At 39.5% G+C, this 16744-nt stretch overlaps 1 protein-coding gene across 2 annotated transcripts in view; it reads left to right on the top strand.

The window, feature by feature from the left end:
- Positions 1-13769, top strand: part of coro1ca (coronin, actin binding protein, 1Ca) — a 34670-nt gene extending 20901 nt beyond the window's left edge. For both annotated transcript variants that reach the window (XM_062417132.1, XM_062417133.1), the window contains exons 3-11: positions 6217-6339; positions 7530-7659; positions 7874-8055; positions 8375-8494; positions 8771-8875; positions 8974-9119; positions 9297-9354; positions 9492-9734; positions 10920-13769. In XM_062417132.1, coding sequence (XP_062273116.1) covers positions 6217-6339; positions 7530-7659; positions 7874-8055; positions 8375-8494; positions 8771-8875; positions 8974-9119; positions 9297-9354; positions 9492-9734; positions 10920-11039 — 1227 coding nt within the window. In that variant the 3' untranslated portion in view covers positions 11040-13769. The remainder of the gene's footprint in view (positions 1-6216; positions 6340-7529; positions 7660-7873; positions 8056-8374; positions 8495-8770; positions 8876-8973; positions 9120-9296; positions 9355-9491; positions 9735-10919) is intronic.
- Positions 13770-16744: the final 2975 nt, after the last annotated feature.

Here is a 16744-nt window from a genome sequence, read left to right on the forward strand (position 1 = left end):
TATAGTGTACTGTCCTCTATTGTTCCTCCCTCATCGTTCAGAGTTTGTAAATCTTAGGAAAAAGATCAGGGTATGACAAGCGTGCTGCTACTACTGCCTCAGCTGTTTGTCTCTGCCGTACAGATGAAGAGACTTGTAAAAGTGGAAATTTCCATGGAGCTCTGAACAGCACTGGACAGCATGCATGAAGACCCTTTTTAGTGGTGTGCATGTGTGAATCACATGTTGAGCTGCAAGGAAAGGAAGTGTGCAGGCCTCTTGTGTGAATGAAAATGTCTCTCTCGCCTTGAGGGAGTGTTGTTCATCCATTTTTTTTGTGTCTTTCAGTGTTGTGCTTTGTATCTATTGCTGTGTGATTCACTAATTTTCTGCAGTCGCACTTGTTGCTATGCAACTGGTTGTTTTCTAGGCGTCAGACATTCCTCTCGAAGGATATAAATGCCTGTAGTGTAGTTATGGACATGTTAGGTATTCAACTGCTGAGTTTAGACCCTTGGTGTTGGTGTGGGTGTTTTTTTCAATGCTAGTGTGTTTCATTTTCCTTGTTCTGCTCAAAATTATGCTTGCTTATACATATCAAGTCTTGCCAAGCACACTTCCTATAGACTGGCTGCCTCAGAGGTGATTTTCTTGCTTGGCTGGTTTAGTTAGTTAGGGCCTTTTTTGTGTGTGTCAGTGTTAGTGTAATATTACTGGCTGTGCTATGTAGCTTATCGCCTGTCAGCTGAGGTGTTGAACCTTGATAGATCTTGTAAACCTAAAGTCTGATGTCAAAACTAGGGGAAAATTGTCCAAATACAGCACTAAGTAAGATTGGTGTGAAGTTATACGTGTGAAACATGGATTCAATAACTGAAACTGTACCTGGAAGTCATAATTGATATCTAATACTTGCATACACTGATACACATCCTTACTGCTGTTCTCTTGCTAGCAGGCTTCACATAGTTAGCTAGTTGGTAGTCAGGATGTTTATACAATGTAAGGAATTCAGTTTTACCTGCTCTGATTATTAGAGAGAGTGGAAAACACATCTGATTCAGCGACACAGGTGAGGAGTTATTTACTATCAAATTATTATTTATTGCCAAACAGCTTCAGGACAAAATGACCTAAATTACTGGTTTGCAGTATAGTCATGCCTGATACTGAATGGTTGTGCCTGCTCTTCCTATCAAGATATTTTTAAATATATTTCTCCTTCAAGTAAGTTTATCACAAACGAGTGGTGTTGAGAAACGCTACTGTTGTAATTCATTCAGTTCTGTCTCTGTCTTTACGTTCCCATTCACAGTTGCAAAGATTGCAGTCACATTTCTGTGCTGGTGAAATTTGAATCATGTGGCACTGGTGCACCTTAAGACACATTATATAAAACACACTGAAGTTACATTTTAGAGTCAAGTAGTTTCTAAAATAAATGAGTTTCAGTTTAGTTTGTCTTTTGCACATTTTGCTTTATTTCTTATGTGCGTCTTATTTGGTTTCCCTTGTTAAACAGAAATTCCTGTTTTCAGAGCAGATTGTAGTCAAACAAATGTTGCAGATGCAGGTTAAGACCAGTTCCAACTAAATCAAATATGTCTGGTCTTGAGGGTGTTGGGAGGGCCAGAGTCTCTTACTTGGACCTGTTCATACTCGAGAATAATCAATTCACCAGCCAACAGTTAGCATGTTCCTGTACTGTCTTTAAACTAAGATTTTGTAGTTCTAGTATGTGACTGATCCATAAGGCTCTTTTTTCAGGTTTATCATCTTTTACTCTGCTGAGTGACATCTCATTATGCTTGTAATTGGGACATCACAGACGACTGGTGGATGTTTCAGTTAAAATTTCTCACTTTAAAACAAATCTAGACTTGCAAATTTGCCTGAAGCTCTGTTTTTCTAGAGGGACAGAGCGGAGGGGAGAATGCAACAAGTTGGCACAAGTTAACTTATCTGTGCTGCTCTTCTGAGGTGATCCCTGAAGTGAGCTTTTTTTTTTTTTTAATGAGCTGCCTTGTATACCGCCATGCTGGTTGTTTTCAGTTAAACTGTTAATTAGCAGCGCCGGCAATTACAGTGACCTCACTGCATACAAACTTCATTCCTGCCTCGTGTATCATGTTATCAAATGTTTATGTTGGCTTGAGGCACTTGTGTTCCCTCCTCAGACCCTCAAGCTCCTAATTGTGCGTATCAGACACAAACGACATAAACACCACGAAGGGTGCTAGATTTGACACCCGAGCGGCCCTCTTGCTCTCATTAGTCATACCCATACCAGAGCTGCCCAGGGCCGAGGTGAGGAATGTGAGGAACGCCTGGCTCCCTGGTCTAACTGTCGGCCTGCTCTGCCCCGCCGGGGTTGATCAGGAGGTCGACCTCCATGGCTCGACTCAAGTGTTACGAAGGTTTCGTGGTTCATTGCTACTAGTCAATCATACAAGCTACAATTTATTTAGTGTAGGATTCTTTTTGTTTGTTCATTTGTGTGATTTAAAATGCGTCGATAAAAATTGCTGAGACTTGTGTTGGACTCCTGCACTGGTTTCCAGTTCAGACATGCTAGAAACACTCCTGCTCCAGGAGTATTTGTAGCATGTCTGAACTGGAGCAGTTAACATGCTGCCAGATGTGTGGATAGTCTATGTCCCAAAACTGATTGTTCTCTGTACAATAGATGGTTTTAATCTGTGCAGGACGGACATAAAATTGACTGTATGTTTATTATAAATCTCTTTGCATGCTTCCTCCATCAGTTTAAAACCAACATGTCCACTGCGCCACACTGTCTGTAGTCAGTCCTGACTTCTGAGGTTGAAATAGATGTTTTTTCTGTTAATTTGGGGTAAACAATCACAATATACTAACACATCCAGGTGACATACTTCTCCTTTGTCTTCTACATGAACCATTGCATCTGCAGCAGTTCTCTACCACAGTTGTGTATTTCAGCTTTAAAGCAAAGTAAGAAGCCATGTGAACATAAAACCACAGTAGTTTAAGTGTTTGTCTATGTTACAACATCTACCACTTTGGATAACGCACGACGTGCCCCTGAAGTACCTTCAGACCTCAGAGAGGATATATGAGCATGTGTACAGCAATAATTGATGTTGAAATGTTTTACATGACAGAACTGGTTTGAGAATTTATTTTTTGCAGATGTACAAATTTCTAATTTGTCTAAACACGATTCATAATACTGTGGTTCTGTTCAATATTTTTTATGCTGTGAAGTAATTACCATAAAAATATAGTAGCTTTTGAAAAATAAATAACACAGCGGCAAATAACTTTGAATTGTGAGCTCATTTTATCTCTGTAATCAGTTTGTTCTCTGTCAGACTTGTTTATGCTGTTTCTGTTACTACACCTGGTCATGAGTCTGTGTCCTTCCTGCTTTACATCCTGTTCCTACGAGCAGGAAGTCATTTACGAGAATAGTCCAGTCAACTACAATCCTATACTGTACACGTCTGAGAGATAAAATGAATAAGCATCATCATCGTGTCTACCTGATAATGCAAATGATCAGTAGTTTGTGATTTACTAAATCAAAGTGTGGTTTTTAAATAGACTCGGCTCCAGAGGAGAGGTCACTAGTCTGTTATCTGATAGCAGACTGTGGCTCATACGTCCGTATTGACAGCAGAGTCAAAGTCTGCTTTCTTTACACTCAGCTTCAGGGTGGATTTCAGGATATTTGGCCGTCAGGGTGAGGTTTAGACAAAGATCTTGTGATTTTCATTTACTACACGTACATGCCCACAAAGTTCATTCTCACATTCACTGGACTTTGATCACTAAAGTTGGAGTTGGAGTATGTGTCACAGCCCAACTCTGTGTCAGTCAGGTGACTGCATGGCTACAAGCCTAATGAATATATATATGTATGTATGTTTGTAGCCATTATAGGACAGTAGATGAAGTATCTGTTAAGTCTCATTGATACGAGCAGAACTGAGATATGAATAATTTTTATATGGTGATATTAACTTCACCATGTTGGACGTGCACTGTACCGGCAGAAGGCTTAAAATGCCTTGTTAGACTACGTCAGCTACTACAACAGAAAGAGGTGTGCCTGAGTAATAAAAGAGCAGTTCTGGACTGAACTGTCCCTCCAAGGCCATTATCCTCTACTTGCCTCTGGGTTTATGTTTCTCACTTTGTATCGTACCAAAACGAATAATTATTTGAAGAAGTCACCCTGTCAGAACTTGTTCCACAAGCAAAATGCACCTTTTAGATTAATCCAAAGTTTCTCCAGGATGTATTTGTTTAAAGGAACAGAAAGCAACCATCAGATATCTCCAGTTTGGCGTAAACTGCAGCCAGTGCATTGCACCAAGAGTCCAAAAGGCCATTCAATTCAGTTCAGACTTTATTAAGGACACAGCTCCATTATTTACTCAATTCTGTATTTGTCTCTGTGACAGCTCCTTCGTTTTGAAAGCTTGAAGTCGCATGTAATCGTTTGGCTACAGAAGCCATAATTTTCAATTTGGGGTGAGCTTGGTGTCTGTGGAACTTTTGAGACTGTCACTTTACCAGCAGCCGGGCCATTTATATCCACTGACTGACTACTAACATCTTCGACTTCTACCACTGTATTACAAATTAAATTCAATTTAGTATGTTGATAAATGGTTGTTGAATATGGCTCTACCAGTAAATGCTAGTATGCTGACTGAGGCTTTAAAATTCTTTTTTTTAATAAACCCTTAAGAAATACAGCCCAGAGGCCAATAAAAACACAATCAATTATGTCACATGCAGTTTTGTATTGTCGATGGTGAACAATTTTAGGCGAAAACTTTTGCTCCCGTGAACACCCCATTTGTTTGGTGTTACTGTCCATTGTAAATCATTTAAGTGTACAGTGTTTGTTAACTACATCGTGCTTGCAGTGGTTGTTTAATATCTTGTTTGAATGAACATTGTTTTTTAGCTTCACCTCTTACTCATTATAAAGTGTACAATTCTGAGATTTAGTAGCTCTTCTTGAGCCATTATCATCACTGTTCCCAGTGTAATGGCAGAATGTAATTCTCTTCTTTTTCTGTATTAGGGAAGCCATCATGCTTTAAATAGGGCTGCAGCAGCAGGACTCTTTCCACAGTGAGTGACATCATCTCTCCGGCCCTGCGGTGGTACTTGGAGTCAACAGCACAGAGCAGGGTGTGTCTCAGACACCCACACTGCATAGCATAGGTTTGCTAAGTCACCTTTACGGTGTAGAGAACACCTGGGTCTCAGGGTTCAGAGGTTAAATGTAGCTGCAGGCAGATTTTAAGAGGATGTAAGCTGATGCAGAGTGTAATTGAAGGACTTTTTGTGTGTCAGTCAGAAATTCATTTGTAACAAGTCCATGAGTTGTATAAGTTGGTTATGTAAAGGGCACAGTTTGATTCAGGGTTATCATTTTTAACCAAGGAGATGTTGTGGATAACTAAGCATCTGTTGGCATGCGTCTACTGTATAATGATGTCACCACTAATAACTTTCCTTAATTACTGTGGGTGGTCCAATAGAGGGGCAGGCTAAGTCTAATCTCAGTTTGACTCTGTGGAGCTCGATAAAACCCTAGTCTCTTTTTTTGGCTGAACGATACAGTGATAAACCAAGGCTGATTATTTTCTGTCTGTAGGCAGTTTTTAGGTTTGTTTTTCCTCTGTGGTCATAATTTCCCCTTTCTGACCTCACACTTTTGATTTTATTCATACAGTCCATTCCCAGCTGTTGGTAGATGCGGGTGAAAGTGTTTCATGTATTAAACTAAACATTTCCAGTATGATATTTTATTCCCTCAAACCATGTTAGTTAATAATGTAGGTTCTGGTTTCTTTAAATGCAGTCACTTTTTATTAGTTGGTGTTTTCTCATCCCTAAAAAACACAATTATTGAATTAAATTCAACAGTTGTACACATTTCTTCAGTTTGTTTTTAATTGATGTGCAGTGAATGCTGCCATATCATCCTCAGTTCACTTCTGATTCTCTGCTCCCATGTCATTTAATTTCCCACTGGAGAATTAATCAGTTTAAGCGTATTTTCCGTGTGTGTGTGTGTGTGATCTCATTTTTTGCAGGTGGATTTAGGATTACACTGTAATTGTCCTGTTTTCAAAACATGCTCACTCCTCCAGCATGGCCAGTCTTCTCTAAGCAGGACCAGTCTTAAGACTAATCTCATTACTCTGTGTTGTTTGTCTTTTGTCTTTACAGTCGGGACGCATTGACAAAGCCTACCCCACAGTGTGTGGTCACACAGGCCCGGTGTTAGACATTGACTGGTGTCCCCACAATGATCAGGTTATTGCCAGCGGCTCTGAGGACTGCACAGTGATGGTAAGGTTTGCTTCACCCTTTACACCTGGCCTCTTAGTTTAGGAAAAACTGCAACACACATGAGCTAATGAGTGACAAAAACTTAATTATTTTATTGCTACTGGCCTGTTGTAAATCAGGGATGGGTGTAGACGTCACTCTTTGGATTAGATTAGGCTCAAATATGTGTCATAGAAAGCAGAGCTGGGGAATTATTTAGCTGTTTATTGAGCTTAGGTCACTGACTTTTTGGAGACTAGTTGTTCTTTCCATCAAATGTCCTTATTTGGGCCGTGAAAGGCTGTGACCAGTTTACTGCCTGTTGAGGTATGTTGTTATCACTTCCTCACCTGAAAGTCCTGACTTCCTGTTAAACCCACAATGTGATAGTGCTATATTTATTTCATGTTTGCAGAAGTACAAGCCAGGCACAGAGGAACTATCAAGGGTTCCTCTTTTAGTAGTATTTGATTTGTGGAATTTCGCAGCCTCAATAAGCTCTTGATAATGTTTAGTTTAGATTAGGAGTGACTGGTGTAACCAGTGCACACAGCATACTGGTAGAGATATGAACACATGATGTTTACCAGTTTTCACAAGAATGGATTTTAATTGTCACATAAAGTGAGCTTTTTCCAGAATGTCCTTTGACACAAATAACCTTATAGACTAAAAGTCATAGTAGGAGTGCTCTTACGTTCCACCATGTTGATAAAAATGTTTAACTCGAAGCAATCAATAGTGACATTTCATTAAAATTATGAAAGTTACCTGGGAGGTCCCAGCCTTAAGATTAGAGCGTTGTCAGAACAGAATGTGTCATCAGTGGACGTTTAAGTTAACTTGTCTTTATCATATGTCCAGTTGTTTGAGTTGTCAGGAAAACTGCATGTATTTTATTTTATTAGGTGAAGGACCAGTATTGTATCTGTTATAGTGATAATAACTAACCTTATTGTATACTTCACTATATGAATGTTCATATGTTATTAAATCACGTGCTCTTATTGGAGATCTTGGTCACTGCTGCCCCCCTCAGGTTGTTTTTGGTAACTGCTGTTACTGTATTGGTTTTCATGCTGAAGTACAGTCGGGTTGATAATGAAATCGTAAAGATTTTTGTCAAACGCAAATTTAAATATAAAAGTCTCCTGTAGGCTTTCTTGTCTGTCCTGTGTTCCTCACTTCTGTCATGTTGATGTCCTCCACAGGTGTGGCAGATTCCTGAGAATGGCCTCGTCACCTCCATGTCTGAGCCAGTAGTGGTGCTGGAAGGACACTCCAAACGAGTTGGCATCATCACATGGCACCCAACAGCACGCAATGTCCTTCTTAGTGCTGGTGAGAGTCCCCTCTGTGCCCTTACACCTACAATACAAGGCTGCTGGAGGGAGCTTTCAAAACTTGCTGAAATTCAATGTTAACGCTAATCTTTAAGTCATAATATACTGTCATGATAACAGCAGCCTCAAAGACAAAACACTAGATCAAAAATATTTATGAAAAAAAATTTTTTTATGTGTTCCCGCTCCATTTGACTTCTTTCTGTTGCCAGGTTGTGACAACCAGATCATCATCTGGAACGTGGGCACAGGTGAGGCCATGATCAACCTGGAAGACATGCATCCTGACGTCATTTACAATGTCACCTGGAACCGCAACGGCAGCCTCATCTGCACCGCCTGCAAAGACAAGACCATCCGTGTCATCGACCCCCGTAAGGAGGAGATTGTTGCTGTAAGAAGTTTTCAAAGAATTTTTTGTTGTATTCACATTTTTTAATATTCAATTATATCGACTTTTTCTGAAAAATAAATATGAATTCGTGGGATCACAATGGGAGGGAGATTGCTTTAAAAGTGTCTTTGAATAAAACAGCTGCAGCAGCTTTATATCTATTTTCTGAATCTCACCCCCTGTGGACAGTCAAGTGAAAACATTGAGTTGAAGTAAAGTTGAAATATTTAATTTAAGAGTTGTAAATAAAAACTACTGATTTAAAGGTGTGTTTCAGGAAATAGTGACTTGTGCTGACCTTTTTAACTTTACTTCACAGGAGAAGGAGAAGGCACATGAGGGCGCTCGACCCATGAGGGCCATTTTCCTGTCTGATGGGAATGTCCTCACCACAGGTTTCAGCCGCATGAGTGAGAGACAGCTCGCCCTCTGGAACGTAGTAAGACACTTCATGTTTTTCTCATAGCACTACATGAGTTCACTGATTATGTGTTCTACACTGTTGTACTATTCAATTTATGCTAAGCAACGAGTATGCATAGTTCAGACTTTCATTTCCACCACAGTACTTCAAATGAAACAGTACACACATGTTAAGAATATATAACATATTCACAACTTTGTTACTGTGGAATCTGCTTTATCATTCACCATTCTTAGTCTCACATTTCTGTTTCCCTTGCCTCTCTGATTTCTCTTTATACTTAATTTCCAGCAAAACATGGAGGAGGCCATGACTGTTAATGAGATGGACACCAGCAATGGAGTTCTCTTGCCCTTCTATGACCCAGACACCAACGTCGTTTACCTTTGTGGGAAGGTAAGTCCGAAGACCTCAGCAGCCAAATCAATCACATGTGATCTTCACATATAAAAATACACAAATAAAACATTTCTCTATTTCTTGGGGGTTTACAGGGTGACAGCAGCATCCGCTACTTTGAAATAACAGATGAGGCTCCATATGTTCACTTCCTCAGCACCTTCGCCACTAAGGAGCCTCAGAGGGGCATGGGCTACATGCCCAAGAGGGGTCTTGATGTCAATAAGTGTGAAATTGCGAGGTAACCTTTGTCTCTGAAGCATTTAGATCTTTTACTTAACCACATCTACTGTGGAGTTCTTAGTATCACCACTGGGAGGCAGAATATAGTCACTAAACTGTCGGGACAGTCTGTTCCCTTTTGTTGTCTAATAATGCACTGAATTCTGGGTAATGGGTTTGAATTGTGTCTTGCCAGGTTCTATAAACTGCATGAAAGGAAGTGTGAGCCTATCGTGATGACTGTACCTAGAAAGGTAAGTCCTCATCCTTGGCGGTCACTTTGGACACTAAACCTCTAATCAGCTTGTTGTATCTCAGGCTGTGTGGTTCCATCATATAACATGCAGGTAAACAGTGTTTTCCTAACCGCTCAGCACTCTTTCCCTTTCAGTCCGACCTGTTCCAGGACGACTTGTACCCTGACACATCTGGACCAGACCCGGCCCTGGAGGCTGAGGATTGGTTTGAGGGCAAGAATGGAGACCCCATCCTAATCTCCCTCAAGAACGGCTATGTTCCGGGCAAGAACCGCGAGTTCAAGGTGGTCAAAAAGAACATTTTGGACAACAAGGTGACCAAGAATTCAGAAAACTCAAGCCCTGCCAACAAGTCTGCCTCTCCAACTCCATCGATTGTGAGTATTTGATTTTTCTAAGTTGTCTAGAGTGTATCATAAATGTGGCATTATATTAGGAGGGTTGAATCGAGGGCAACTGGACTTGGTTGTTAACCAAATCCAACTACAACCAACCTTGACCTGGATGACTGAGAATCTTCAGACATTAAACAGACTTTTGCCTACTTGGAGTAAAGGGACTATCCTCTGATATTGTTCACACCATCTGTTTCGATATTGATTTTAAGACAGTGGACTGTGTAATATCAGGGAAATCATTACATCCAGTTGATGTACTTCATAGATGACTCTGGTGGTGGTTTGCAGTTTTTATTTAGACAAATAACTATTTAAGAACAAGTTTTATCTACAAGTATTAAGATATTAGACAATAAACCGTAAATACTGATAGATTTCAGAGGACATCTCCTGAGTCTGTCCCCATGACTCCCACCTGCGTCTCTATTCTGGTTTTGTTCTCTTTCTAGCGAGCAGTGTTAGGCAGACAGATTGTATATATGTGAGTGTTTGTGTAAGAAGCAGTGCAGATCGCTGGCTGTCTTTGTGAGGTGGTTTGTAGATGTTTCACAAACTGAGGGGTCCACTGCTGCAGTGGGTGCGCCTGCTGCTGCTGGGCGTCGTGCCGCACCTCACCCACAACACAACCACCCGCCTGGGACCCAGCCCATGTGTCTCTCTGCAGTTCTGCTCTATAATCACAGCCCAGTGGGCTCCAGTGCAGCCTGCTGGTGAAACATGTTAACCCTCAGAGTACCAGGCCCTGCCACATGGCGTTTACACTGTAGTCCCTGACTGTTAGTAGAATTTTTGTGGCTCTATGTATGTCATGTTCCCCACTTGTCCAAAACTTTATCCCTCCAAAACTAACCACATTACCATCGGCCTCAGCTGTACTTTGTCTTGTAATAATTAGTAAATGTTAGCATGCTGACATGCTAAACAATGATTATGAACATGGTAAAGATTATATCTGCATGTTCATATCAGCATTTAGCTTAATACAGCCTCCCAGAGCTGCTGGCATGGCTGTAGACTCGTGACACAGGTGGTGTTTTTTGCACTGTGCCAACTTGCTTTGTGCTTAGAGTTAGATTTGACATTAGTGTAAATTCTGACTGTAGTTGTGTTTGTACTGTTCAAATATGCCAAAAAGTCCAAACGTGTCTCTTGTGTCTCCCACAGAAATCTGAAGCCAAGCTGGAAGAGATCTTGAAAGAAATCAAATCCCTCAAGGACCTGGTCAGCAGTCAGGAGAAGCGAATCATCAAACTTGAAGAGCAAATGTCTAAAATTGCCATTTAAGGACCCTTTACTCGACCCCCGCTACAATTCAGGACGTTCCATTGGCTGGACGGTGGGTGGGACCAGTCACTGCCTATCTCAATGACAGTGTTTTGTCTGAGGCCTGCCTAGCAACGATCCCTAGCAACATTCCAGATGAACTTTTTCTTAGCCAGCCCCCAATCCTCAGTTTAACACAGGTGGAATAAGAAGGATGTGTGGCAAATTTAGCAGAAAATGTTCTTGCTTTTTTGGTGACAAAGGACTTTTTTTCCCCCCTCCTTTTTATTCTGTGGCAGTCATTTTTTATTTTGTCTACTTGTATAAAAAGTTCTTACATATTCCTTTTCATTTTAGCAAAATTGACAAGAAAATTCCAATTTGAACAGTCCCAATTTAATATTGTATTCCCAAATATTTTTAAGTAGGTATCGACGTTTAATGTTAGCATACCCCCAAAATGATTATGTTGGAAAATTGTTTACAGCTCCTGGACAGTATTTCTTTCTGTCTTTTTGTGGGAATATTTAAAATGCAAACAGGGAAGCTCAGTGCAGTCTCTCGAGGAGGGATTTCATTACAATTTTGCTATATATTAAAATAAGTTAATTGGATAGTTATCAAAAGATCGACGTTTCCTCTTCTAGAGGAAAAACTCTTAAAAACACATTTAGCTGCCACAGTCCAAATCAAGCACTCAAATGACAATTATGCTATCTGTGTTGAAGCTGCACAAATCAGCACCTGCTTTCTGGCATTTCTTTTCATTCCCACTGCTTCCCGTCATTCTGACGCTCTACTGACAGTGGACACAATAATCCACGTAAAACATGCATTCCTTTCAATTTCGCTTTAACACGCACTGTGTGCTTTTTTTTTTTTTTTTTTTTTGGAAAAACGACAAACACATTCCACAAATCTCATCGGCATTTCTTGGTGTGTGTTGTGTGGGGGTGGGTGGGTGTTCCTACAACGTTCTTTGTTTTGTAAACACTCTACTGTAGTGACTCACTTACACTGGTTGGTTTTTATTACAATTATGTGCTGCCCAAGGAAAAACCAACTGGATTTTCAAACCTTTCTGCAGCTCTGCTTTGTTTTTGTGAGAGGTTCAGTCACCAACCTCAGCGTTTGTTGTCCACTGGCTTGTTCAACACACAGGTGTAGTCAAGTGTAGTGGGATTATTTTGTGTCACTGTTCCTCTTTGTGTTACAGATCATCTCCAACTCAGATCTTTACTCTCTGTACAAAGATAACAGTAATCGATAAATGACACTAAGTAATCACACGTCGACTTGACTTGATTTAAAACTTGCTACAGAAACTGTTCATGACAGACCTTAAAGGCCTAGATTGTGTGAATATGTGCCTCATGTCTTTGGCCTGTTGGGTATCTGTCACTTTGGATGTTCCTGCTTTGTTTCTTATGGGGAGGGAAATGGGGCTGGGTTGATGAAATGGATTCACAGCAGAATGTCCAAGACTTGCCTCTAACTTGGATGAATTGAATAGTTGGGTTATTGCTTCACTGTTAATTTTAGCCTGTTTCTTGTTCCAGCTGTGCTTATATCCCTCTTAGCACTTCCACTTCTTGGGTTTTTTAATGGTTTTTTTCTCAGATGTCCCCCTTTCAGTATAGTTATCACAAAAACAAGAAACCATTGGATTGTCCAATCTGAGCTGTTTTGCTACGATAAAAGCTCTATTTTCTTGATGTTTTTTCGATCTGTTTCCCAGTGGGAAGCTGAGACGGGTAATGGTTCAGTCTGTTGTTTGCCTTCAATGTTTGTTACCACTGTAAAGACCTGAAAGTGCCATAGAGGTGACCATGGAAGTGTTTGTAGAGGACTGTTGTGTGAGTAGTTTGATTTGTGTAGTAAATGGAAGATTTGATAGGTGCCCAGATATGAAACCACTTTAAGGTGCTACAGCTAGTGCAGACACTAAGTTCAAAGGACTCGGGTTGACATCATGAAGTCCTGCCAACACATCTCACAATCTGCCAGGCAGCGTTATTGATCAGGATTTGTTAGAGGCATTGCACTCAGACATCTTGACACTCTCCACCTCGGTACGGGTATTCAAGCCATTTTTAAAAAGATGATGTCAAACTAAGAAGCCGTCAGTCATCTTGACTTCAAAATGCAATTTGAGCAGCGAGTCGACTAGAATATTAGTGAAAGAAATCTAGGGTGCGACAGAAATGTCGGTCTGACATTGAAGACCTTTTGGTCTTAAATTATACTGCCCTATCATGTATATCAGACTGCCACCTTATGGATTCTTTATTGCACTGTTGGCACACGAGCTAAGTTTTGAGGAGTAGTGAATAGCAATCCAAAGGGACATTGTAGGTTGGAGAAATGTGCAGTTGAAAGATAGATGTATGTTTGTAATTAAGGTCTAGAGTGAAAGCTGTGTAAATAACATGACCATATTTTCTGTATTTTTTTTTTTTTTTTTTTTTAAATTCTTTTTGTGGTTGTGCTGAAGAGGGTATTTGTATGGGAGGTGGGTTTTAAATGTTTCTCCTTGTCTGTGTTCCCTGCACCTTGCCATAATGCATCATCAGAAAAGCAGAAGCCTCTTGTTGTTATTGGAGGTCGTATGAGTATCGAGAAAGAAAATCAGAAGAAAACAAACCAGGATGAAGCCTCACGTGGAGGTCTGCTCAGCATTTTTGTTCATTATTCTTGCTTCAAGTATCAAACATTGATTATAAGAAATTAATAAAGAATTTTTAAAATGGGCTTATTGTGTAGTTTTGAATTGACAAATGTTTGTGGTGGAGGTTTTGGTTTTTTTTTTTTGTATTCTGCCATACAGCCTGCAAAGTTGCCTTTAAGGAAAGACATGGTTTGAAAGAACGACATATCTGAATCTGCACTCCAGAAGAAGTGCTCATTACAGCAAAGAAGCCTGAAAATGTTTGAAGGAGAATGAGGCTGGTGCTGTCCAATATTTTCTTTTCAGCAAACCTCACGGAAAGAGCAAAACTAACAATGTATGAGTCTGTCTCTCAGTGCTTTACACCGTCCCTGTCCTGTCTGTGTCAACCTCACTTGTTCCTTCAAAGATTTAAATCTTTAACAAATCAAGTATTAGTTGTTTTTTAAAACAATGCATCACAACTAATTTCCTAAATAAACAGCCAGACACTCAAGTTTTCCGAAAGCAAAATTTGCAATGAATGGTGCATTTTAGGGACTATTTTCAGTAGTGTATTAATACACAATTGATGGTGAATAGTCTCAGCAGCAGGATGGTTTGTGGGATCGACTGGAAATAAACTGATGGTCCTGTTTGTTGATGAAAGAACGTCATCCAGTATAACTGACTCAAGGAGAGGTTTTTGGACAACAGTTGAGGTCTATATTGCAGAGGAAAAAAGCTATATCAACACCTGTTAGTAGGATGTTCTGTGTTAGTTTTGGTGTTTTCATTGGATTTATTGACAGTAATAAAAGTCATCCTTTCAAAGGTCAAGTTACACTGTTCTGAAAATGTGACATGAATCCTTTGTGCTGATTATTGCCACATTAATACATAACTATCCATCATTAAAAAGCTGTGGAGCATTGGATCAACCAGTATGAAACACCTGGTTAATGATAATTAATGGAAAGTGAAGTTGTCTGAATCAAACCTTGTTCTCTTCTGTAGTTTCAACTAACATGTCCCATAGTGTCAGTTTGAGGTGACATGATATTTTGAACATTATTGTGACTCTTTGGTTTATTGCATTTATTCACAGGGCAGCTATTGTGTTTGAATCAAAAATGTCCTAACACACTATTTCAGTACTATGTGTCAAAGGTTGTAACACTTGATGACAAGTATCAGTTGCAGCATCCAGAAACAAAGAACTGCTGTGAGTCACAAAGCTATTTGATGTGCTGTAATGACAATTACAACAATGTGTGAAGCAATCAGGCTGTGCATTTATTAATGTGTGTGAAGAATCTCTCCATGTAGTTTTCAATATGGCCTCCAGAGCTGGGAAATAATTTGCAAAGCTGTGGAGAAGAAAGGTTTAAAGAAAATTACAGTTCAAACCTTTTTAAAACATACTCGACTTTTAGGTCCTCTAGTTGTGTTAATTGCCATCTCAATTCACTGATGTACTATAAAATCAACATTTCACACCAACTGTCAAAACAGCTCTTGCCTGGATTAGTCTGTCTGAATAAAATCAGAGAGGAGGCTGAGTTGAGTTGATGAGTTGCCTTAAATAGATTTCCTTCATCTTTAGAGACACATCCAGAGATAAGTGCTGCTGAAAAGACCATGAAGTTTATATGTTCGCTCTGTACATATGTTTTGGGATGAGAGGCTTGCTTTCTCCCTGCACTGGTCTTGTATTCCCTGTACTCACAGGCTGTAATCAAGGCAATTTAATTAGAGAGGGCTCAGTGGGAGGCAGAGCAGTCTTGGGACTCGCCCCGCCATGGACAGAAATACCCCATTCCCTAAAACATGGGACTGATGTACCAACTATAATGTGAGCTTTTAAGTAGAAAACTCAGGTTTAATAAGTCAAGCTTTAAAAGAATCAACACAAATTCTTGTAAAATTACACTTTTATTTAAAATTTTAAAAAAAAACCTTTAAAGGGGCATCTATTTAAGTTTAGTGTTGATCTATGTACAAAAACATAACATACAGTGTCACTTCTGCATGACTGTTCTCTCTGTAATTTTTAAAATAAATGTACAGGTTTTTTGGTTTTTAAAAAAAAAATTCAATTCCTAAATGGCTGCCTCTCAAGGGCAGGAGGATGAAGATGGAGGATGGGAGGCAGAGGAAGAGGGAGGAGAAGCTGAAAATAGAGGGATGGACATCATTTTGCAGCCAGCAGACTTTTTAGAGCCGAGTAAAAAAACGCTCAGTATAACTTAGCAGGGAGGGCGAATGCTCGGAAACTCCTTTTCACTCTTACTTTCCTCTTACTTTCTTGTTGTTCTGTCTTCCCCCTTTTTCCCCTCTCTGTCCTCCGCACTCTGCCGTGCTGTTGTAAGATAAACTCAGGATAACTCAAGACTGTGTAAGTATATATTTACATTTGTTGTATATGTGTCTTTCACATTTTATGATCAATGTGGTTCAAATTGTTAATATTTTAATGCTGTTATACCCTTTTGCTCCTAATATCCAGTTGTAGAAAGTAATAAAGTACATTGCTCAGGTACTTAAGTACAATCTGGAGGTATATTTTATATTACTTTACGCTTAATATTGCACTTTTTTACTGTACTATATTTAACTGACAGCTATCATTACTGGTTACCGTGATGATTTAGATTTTACTTATAGAATATTACCTGTTTACCTGAATACCTGTAACAAATGTAACAATTCAACAATACATGAAGTAGTTTATAATAGTTACACATGCAACTGTAATAATGATGAAATCATGATATATAACAATTTAAGTCTTGCAGGGGACCCTTTTCAGCAGAACGAGCACTTTTGCTACTTTAAAGTACATTTAACTAATAATACTTGTGCATCTTTACTTCAGTTTATTAAGCTTTATAAGCTTTATTAAGTATTTTACTTTGTGGCAACTTTTACTTATGGCTGGGCAATATGTTGATATTATAGGTATTTGGTTGAAAATATCAATATATTTGATTTTGTTCATATCACCCAGCCATGCTTAACTTAAGTAATCCTTCTTACATCCCTTTTCAAGTTCCAAGATCTTTTTTAATTCTAAACT

The sequence above is a fragment of the Scomber scombrus genome, chromosome 4 (assembly GCF_963691925.1).
Source record: "Scomber scombrus chromosome 4, fScoSco1.1, whole genome shotgun sequence".
NCBI lineage: Eukaryota > Metazoa > Chordata > Actinopteri > Scombriformes > Scombridae > Scomber > Scomber scombrus.